Genomic DNA, 9,049 nt, shown 5'->3' with positions numbered 1-9,049 from the left:
ACACTAACGGATGCATCTATCCGACCATGTGTTTCCATGCTGTCTGACCACATACCTGTTATAACCTTTGTCTTTTAAACTAATTCCCAGTCTTGACGGCGGCTTGCTGCAGCAGTAAACACAACCATGGCACGGAGCCAAGCGCATTAGCCCCGAGCCCTCAGAAATAAAACCATTTGATTAATTTACTATGAGATATGAAAGATAGCTTTGCTGGTAAGCAATATAATTAAGCCAGATAATGGGAGAAATGGATACATATGAAGCTGATTGCTGATAATGTTTTTTCAGTCTCTCTTGCTGACTCTCTCTCTCTCTCTCTCTCTCTCTCTCTTGCAACCGGTGGATGATTTAATATCGAGAACCTTTTAAATTAAGATGCTTAAAAATATTCTCAAAAGAGCTAAAGAGGAGCTGACATGATTATTATTCAACCTTTTAAGCGAACAAAATCATTTAGTGTAAATCGGACGTGATCATTTGGCTAAGTCATATTCCCTTTCCTGTCATCAATGCTCCGATTAAGATATAATGGTAAAGATGTCGTTGAATTTGACCTGGCAATCTACCTTATGCTTTGTGACCGCGTCCAAAAAAATCAGAGCTTTATTGACAAGAAACACAATATTTTGTATCAAAATGAATACGATTGTGATAATAGGATCTACTCTCAGCCTGTTGGTCAGCCACCGGACATCACCGACAGAGCCGAGTATGGTCGGGCAGAAGAAGAATCCTAACCCTGGTGTGGCCTGGGTCTGCCTGAAGGGGCTGGCCGCTCTGTGGGTGTCAGAGAGACACTGCCCTAGTTCACTATTGGCCGTCGTTCAAAAACACACACACACACACACGCACGCACGCACGCACGCACGCACGCACGCACACACACAAAATTCATGCATTGCATGAACACAGAAACCTCCACCTACTCACTGTTTCTTTTTTGTATCTCTGAGTCTTTCTGAGGATTTCGGATCCTGTCTCTAATTCTCTGAGGTTGTATCGAAAACACACATGCACACACATACTCACACTCTCACACACACACACACACACACACACACACACACACACACACACACACACACACCACATTTTTGGGAACATATTTTGAGGAATAAGCAGAGTGGAAGGAAATGGGTTCCAAAGCAATAAGTTAGAACTGTCTCTTTTTCTTTTGCTCCCCTTGTTCTTATTTGTAAAATAATCCGATACAAATCTACAAAAAGGCATCTGATGTTATAATTAAATTTAAAAAATTAAATTGTTATAAGTAGTTTTTATTTATTTAAATAAAACACCAGAGGCCGATGTTAATATCTGTATCTGCATATTTGAATAGCTATCTATAGAACAATCGAACTATGCATCTCTGAATATAATCAGGTGAAATTTAGAACAAAATGCTGGAAAACCTGGAATAAATGAAATGATAGCACATTCACACACAGCGTACGTTGTTGTTTATGGTGGATATTTCAACACAAAGGCTGCTGAAGCACTCCCTTCCTCCACCTACGCCACACTGTTCGGACCCTTAAATCTCCCAACCCGGTGCGTGTCCGCTCTGACGCGGGGGAACGGAGCTGTGAATCCACCGATGAGTTGCAACGTGTTTCTGAAGTATTATATTCAACAGCCATATGCAGACCTACACATTTTAGTCGATTTTAAATCTGATGGTAAAACGTACGGCTTTGGTTCACATTATTCTTTTTTCAGAGCACTGAGTGGACTACGATCAATTGCACCGTTGCAACGGAAAGCCTTAATATAACTGAATCTGAGTTAGAATAAAGGCTTATAATAAAAGTGCAGGGTTAAGGGTCGGCTAGTCGGGGTCACAGCGCTCTGAACCGTCTCGCAGGAAACATCCATTATGCGGCTCGGATTCGGGCTAAATGTTGTCTTTAATTTCATCATTTAGTAAATAGGCCTATCCATAAATATGATAATACAGCCCGGGCCAATAACTCACATTGAAACGGAAACGAGTTCGCCTCTATGATGCCCATCTCTATATGAGGCCTCATAGATGTATTTGATGTAAAACTAATTTAGGCCTATATTTAATGTCACCTATATGTATGGACATTTTGTTAAAATTATTACGCATTAAAAAATACCACGGAAATATTACGATTTTATAACGAATGTAAAAAAAAAAGTAATTCATCCATGTTGGTTATTTTTAGACCTATTTATCATTGTATATCCAAAATTAGGCTCTCTGATCGAAACATATCCTACGCTTTGTAACATAAACGATTGACAATCTTTTTGGAAATGGGTAATATTCCACTAGAATAGTGTGGTGGTTCCGCATTGTTTGCCTTAACTCTCCGTTTAGGCAAAGGCCTGCTCGGGTCGGCCTTTCACTCGAGCAGGCCTATATCACGGAAGATTTTTATTGTAGCACGCACGCATTCAAACACAGACACACACACACGCACACGTACAAACGCGCACACACATTCACAAACACACACACACACGCACACGCACACACACTCACGCCTCCCCACTCGACGAGTTCAACCACAAGTCAGCCCCGGCACCTGTGACATGACTTCATCAGGGCAAACGCGTCTCTCATTATCGCGGATAGATAGACTACAGAGGCTTACAGCAGATAAGGACGAACATAGCTGAAAATAATGGAAACAGAAGTCGGATAAATCTATCTAATAATCTTTTTTTTTTTTATAAAAGAACAAAAAGAAAAAATAATAAGGGAAATTGAAATTTGCGCAAAGCAGGGAAATGTGGAAACATTTCTTGCAGGATTGTAATGTAGAACAATTTAAATAATAGCCTTTAAATAAAAAAATATTGTCATTATTTTAATTATTTTATCAGTAAATAATGAACTCGGCCTCTGTCTAATTGGCCCAATCAAGGGGAAATGACTATGCCTTATAAGGACAAAATAATCAAGATAATAAATAAATGATCACCAAAACCTGAAATTAACTAAAACTGGTTATAAACCTGGTATATTATGTAGTCACTGATTCACGCATTATTCAACAAAAAACACGAAACGAATAGCTTCTTAAACTTATCACGTAAATCTCCATGTAAAGAAAGAACTAACGTGTGTGCGTGTGTGTATGTGTGTGTCGTATGCGGGCGTTTGTATGTGTGTGTGTCTGTGTGTGTGTATGTGTGTGTGTGTGTGCGTGCATCTGTGCATGTGAACTGGTAAAGCACCCCCTATTCTTCACCATATAGTGACTCCGCCCCTCCTCAACCCTTACACACACACACAGACACACACACAGACACACACATACAAACCCCCCCACACACACAGACTGCGGTTGGAAAAGAGGGGGTACTCCTCTCCTATCCTCCTTACTCCTCCTCTCCTCCTCTCCTCCACTCCTCCACTCCAGCTCTTCCATTCACAGAGAGAGGAGTTCAGCCTAACCCCAGGACGCAGATCTGTGCCCTACATGCCCCGGACTTTACCTCCATCTCGTCCTGAACAAAGAGAGAATCCTCCTCGCCCTCCAAGGGGAACAGGGATCTGCTCTCAAGGCTTCCTTCATTCTACTGCTTTTCTACTGCTATTTTACTTCTCTTTTAACGTTTCACTTTTTTTATGTTCCCTGGACGATCCTCCGATAAAGAGAGAGCTTTTTTTTTTCCTCCTCTGTTGAGAAAAATGTGTTGTGCTACTTTGCCTGGTCCCGTGATGAGGTGTCTCTGGACCTGACAGCTCGCGAGGCGTTTCAGGATTTGGCTGAGGGTCCCGTAGCGGGACGCTGAGACAAACAAGCCGAGGACCTTCCAGACCCCACCGCGTCCAGCCCGACGGAGACGCAGCGCTTCTGGACCTCCACAGAGTGCCGCGGCTGTTTGCTTTTCCATTCGGGACAGACAGACAGGTAGAGAGAGAGAGAGAGAGAGAGAGAGAGAGAGAGAGAGAGCGAGAGAGAGAGAGAGAGACCTGGAACAGCAAGGGTAGCTGAGGAAAGAAGGCAGACAGGTGTCCTGTAGATCAATCCAGCCGCTCCAAGGTGCTGATTAACCAGGACCGCCTGGACCTCGGGCCGGCGGGCGGACTGCCCCCTCGCTGCTCCCTGACGTCTCCTCTCCCGGTCCCGGAGCCCAGCGGGCCATGGGGTCGGACATGCGCGACCTGAACACCCTGCTGCCCCCCATGCCGGCCCTGTCCTCGGGCCCCAGCCCGGGTTGCCCCTCGCTGCCCGTCAGCACGCCCCCCCAGTGGGCCCCCGTCCTGGACTTCCACCCCTCCGCGTCCCCGTACTCCTCCCTGGGGCCCGCCCACACCTCGCTGGCCCCCCACCACTCCTACATCAAGCAGGAGCCCAGCTGGGGGGCCCCGGGGGACCCCCACCACCACGAGGCCGACCCCCACTGCGGCCTGAGCGCCTTCACCGTGCACTTCTCCGGCCAGTTCACGGGCACCGGGGCCTGCCGCTACGGGACGGCCTTCGGGGCACCCCCGGTGCCGCCGCCCCCGGCCGCCAGCCAGCCGCCCTCAGTGAGCAGCGGGCATCACCACCACCAGGCCCCCCCCAGGATCTTCAGCAACCCCACCTACCTGCCCAACTGCATGGACACGCAGGCGGCCGCCCGCAGCCAGACAGGTACGCACACAGGGCACCGTGCTTCTGGCTGTGTGCGCGCGTGCGTGTGTGTGTGTGTGTGTGTGTGTGTGTGTGTGTGTGTGTGTGTGTGTGTGTGTGTGTGTGTGTGTGTGTGTGTGTGTGTGTGTGTGTGCGTGTGTGCATGCACCCATATCTTTAATTAAGTTCCAAAACAAACCATTCAATATCTTTCGATTTTATGTTCACAAATCAAACACTGCTGCTTCGTGTGTACAATGATTGGTTGGATAGTATGGATTATTATTGTTAACATTTAGACACTTCTAGTTACCATGATGAATTAAGGGGACAGGACAGTAAGAGCAGGTTATAATACCGGTTAATTAGTATGTTCAAATGTGTGTTTTCTGTAAGGGTTGCTGGCATCCAAAAGCTGTTCATTCAAGTGTAGTAATATGTATAAAGTGAATGCTCGATATGTGTTGTGAACCCAAGACGGTTCCATGAAGGTGTAGTTTGAGTCTTAATTCATGGAAAATCAAAGGACGTTTGTCAACATTATGTTGGCTTTAAAAGTTATATGGACACAAAAAATTAATTATAAAAAAACGTATTGAGTAAGAGAATAGTCCTATGTAGAAAAACTGACGATGGACAATTGGGCTGTGCCTGAACTTGGCCATCATCACCATTAAAGGTAATTGTGGCATTATCAAATGAAAAGGATCTAGATAAAGCGTATCCAAATCATTTTGGATAAGATAAAAAGGACAACGGATAGATATAAAGCAACTCTGCAGTTCAGCCAATATTGGTTCATGACCATTTAGAAATTGTACAGAATGAGTTGTTTTGTGGATTCAGGCAATTTGTTAAGAGGTTAATGAAACTGAAAAGTTATACAATTATACTATTTGGAACAAATAAAAATAGATTTTTTAAAATATCAACATTATTGGAAATTTTAATTTCTTTTTAAACCCAGCATAAACATTTTGTATTGTATGAGAGGACGTGTTTTACTTTTTTGTTGTTGTTGAAACAAATTCACTCAACACTTCAATCAAGTAAAGAGGTGGCAAAATTAAAATGATCAATTTAGGTTTATAATATTCCAGGCTCATCTAATCTATTTAATGCAACTCTTTTCGTTGGGCGGTTGGGTGTTGCAGTGGATAGGTCTTCATTAGTTATATTCTCTATGATTGTAAGAGGACCGGATATTGAACTGGGCGGCTGAGTAGTACTGTCATCTCTCAGCGCCAGAGATCGGGGATCCAGCCTGAGTGGAGCCCAGAAATAGAAGCGTAGATTGGGTCTGCAATGTGCGGCCTTGCTGCTGGCACTACTCCGGGTTCCTCCACCTTCTCCCACCACGTCCTCGCTTCACCAGCATAGGCTACAGGTTCTTCAGTGTGGGCCGCACAAAACCAAATTAAGAAAATGTGTGAATTATTATTGATGGAATTAAGCATTTCTTTGCTTTTCTAATCAGTTTTCACATCTAAAGGAATGCCGTTTTAAATTCACCTTGCAATTTATCTCTCAAAACAAACAAATCAATTTTACTCTTTTTATGCGTAAAGGACATGAATATCTGCAAAAATATTTTAATAGAAAGCCAATCATTTAATAAATGTATTGCTTATTATAACAACAACAAAATATAAATGTTCCAATTCCACAAGGCCACCATTTCACATGACTGCGTTGTTCTTTGACCGTTTATCCTCAAAAGAAAAGCATTATCCCTCAGGAACATGAGAAATAACATGCTTATCAAGCAGATTAATTAGGAGTTACGTTACAATCAGAGGCCTCAGATGACCCCTGACCCTGGTTATCTCCCCCCCCCCCCCCGGACCCCTCACTGAGCATAGACAAACAGCAGGGCAGAGAGAATCACACAGTAGACCTGATAACACACAAACACACACACACACACACACACACACACACACACCCTTGAACACACACACACACACAGTCAGGGTCACGCAGGGAGTATCAAACGGAACAAGGTCAGGTAGGGAGCAAGCAACATAAAAACAGCCTGAGGTTGTGTTTCCTGTACGACTTTGCTCTAAGTCTTTAACATATCTAGTGCCCTCTCCACCGTATCCACACCAGAACATATCTAGTGCCCTCTCCACCGTATCCACACCAGAACATATCTAGTGCCCCCTCCACCGTATCCACACCATAACTTCACAGGCAAGAGGAGGACTCATCTGGAGGAAACACTAGCTGTGCTGAGCTGCATTGAGTCTTTTTGTCAATATCTTTATTATTTTATAGATTTCATATTTGTAAGAAAGAAAAACTCGCGAAAGAAAGAGAGGAAGAAAGTAAGAAAGATGCATCAGATTAAATGCTAAAGTGCTGATAGGGTATCTTATACGACAATGAAATGGGTGTGGCAGAGAATCACCCGGAGTTGAACTGAAACCACGTCAGATGTTTAAATGAGGTAATGTTACGGTATACATAACATCTTTAATCTTAAAAGAAAGTCTTGCTTTTGAAGTGGGCTTTCTATCATACATGAACATGCGCCTGCACACACACACACACTCACACACACACACACAAACAAACAGGCACACACCACGATAACACACAGACATGGGTGAGTGGGAGACAAATGCAGCTGTGTAATGAGCTTCTCCAGCCCCCTTTCTAGCACCCCCCCATACCCCCCCCCCCCCCCACAACCCCTAACTGATCGGACTAGTCAAATAAGTGAAAGTGTAATTAATGATGCATGTTGGTATGTGTGTGTGTTCGTGAGCATGTGTGGGTGTGGGTGTGTATGTGGGTGTGCGTCTGTATGTGTTTTTGTGTGTGTGTGTGTGTGTGTGTGTGTGTGTGTGTGTGTGTGTGTGTGTGTGTGTGTGTGTGTGTGTGTGTGTGTGTGTGTGTGTGTGTGTGTGTGTGTGTGTGTGTGTGTGATTGATGGCATTGCGTTGCAGCCCAGGTCGCTCTCGGTCATGACTCAGGCTGGTCTGTCCGGCGGAGTCTGACAACACCAGCTCTTTATTTTCACTTTCATTCCTCAGTGTGTGTGTGTGTGTGTGTGTGTGTGTGTGTGTCTCTTCACCCCTATATGCGTTTATGTATGTCTTATTTGGAGATTAGGATTCTATGAAAATGAATACAATTAATTGTTTAAGAAATTGCAGAATGATTCCTTTTTGGAGTAATACTAGCAATTGAGAAGTGTTAACATATTAAAATAATACATTTAAAAAAGGTAGTGTAGGATAATAACGAAGTAAGAAATTACAATACATTTATTGTTTACTCGGTTAAACATTTCTTGCGATTTTAAAGAGCAAACCTCCACAACGCCTCACGATGTTCGCGTTCAGCCTTTGAGATTTCAGATTATTAACAGGTGATGTTCTACTGTGTATTCAACACGTGATATAGTGATATAGGACATATAGTGTTAACGCCTTGATGTTTGATGATCCAGTGTATTCCCAAATGGCTGTTCCAATCGAGTGCATGAACACTATGATGTCATTCAGCATCTTCCCATATTGAGGTCTAAGGTGTGTATTCACTGTTGTGTTGTGATGCAGGATACGGCCCCATGGCGTACGACGGTGCCGGTAACTACGGCCACACTCCAACCCATCACTCCCAGTTCAACCACTCTTTCAAACACGAAGACGCCCTCGCCCAGCAGAGCACTATGGGTAAATCACACAAATCATTAAGCCTTGTGCTGTTTGTGTGTATGTGTGTGTGCGTGTGTGTGTCTGCATGTCTGTGCCTTTAAAGCCATAGGGGATGAGGCTTTACTTATGCACTTTTAAATGCATGTACTTGCTATGGTTTATATGGAACGTATAGTGAACATATAATGTGTTTTCCATGCCTAAAAACTCTTATTTAAATTATGAAACAAAGCTGTAAAGCTTTTTCACATGTAAATATCTTAAAATAATTTGGCTATAAACTTTTATCCCTCTACATTTCCTGTAACGACCTCCGAGTCTCCAGTGAATCATGTGCAGCAGAACTCTGCCTGCAGCAGACAATCTGTCTGCCCCCTCGTGCATCTCACCTAGGGACCGCCGTGGCCCTTGTGCATAGTCTCCACAGTGACTTTGACCTCTATAGATGTAAATCAGCCACATCCAGGGGTCATGAACCCCGCCCCGCCTCCTCTCCTCATATTATCCTCGCTCTCATCCATGGCTGGTTTCCCTCCAGTCCCTACACTGTACGTGGTCCATATTTAGGATGTGTGCCCCAAGGGATTCTCAGTGTTATGAGGGAAAAAAATGACGTTGCAAACTTCAGACTCTTATTGGGAATTCTGACAGAGGCCCAAAACAGATTTATCCGATTTCTGTAAAACCTGGGAGAAAAAGAATTATTTCTAGTAACCTCTAGGCATAAAATCTTTTTAGTAAAAATGTATTTGTGTGCTTGTGTGTGTGTGTGTGTGTTTCTGT

The 9,049-nt window shown here is 43.8% G+C and overlaps 1 protein-coding gene across 2 annotated transcripts in view; it reads left to right on the top strand.

Annotated features, from left to right (window-relative positions):
* Positions 1 to 4,126: 4,126 nt before the first annotated feature.
* Positions 4,127 to 9,049, top strand: part of wt1a (WT1 transcription factor a) — a gene marked incomplete at both ends in the record, with an annotated part of 16,342 nt that continues 11,419 nt past the window's right edge. For both annotated transcript variants that reach the window (XM_079743896.1, XM_079743895.1), the window contains 2 exons: positions 4,127 to 4,619; positions 8,168 to 8,284. In XM_079743896.1, coding sequence (XP_079600022.1) covers positions 4,127 to 4,619; positions 8,168 to 8,284 — 610 coding nt within the window. The remainder of the gene's footprint in view (positions 4,620 to 8,167; positions 8,285 to 9,049) is intronic.

Source organism: Pollachius pollachius (genome assembly GCF_949987615.1).
Source record: "Pollachius pollachius genome assembly, chromosome: 9".
NCBI lineage: Eukaryota > Metazoa > Chordata > Actinopteri > Gadiformes > Gadidae > Pollachius > Pollachius pollachius.
The sequence above is the reverse complement of the archived record's forward strand: the minus strand, read 5'-3'. Positions and strand labels throughout refer to the sequence as shown.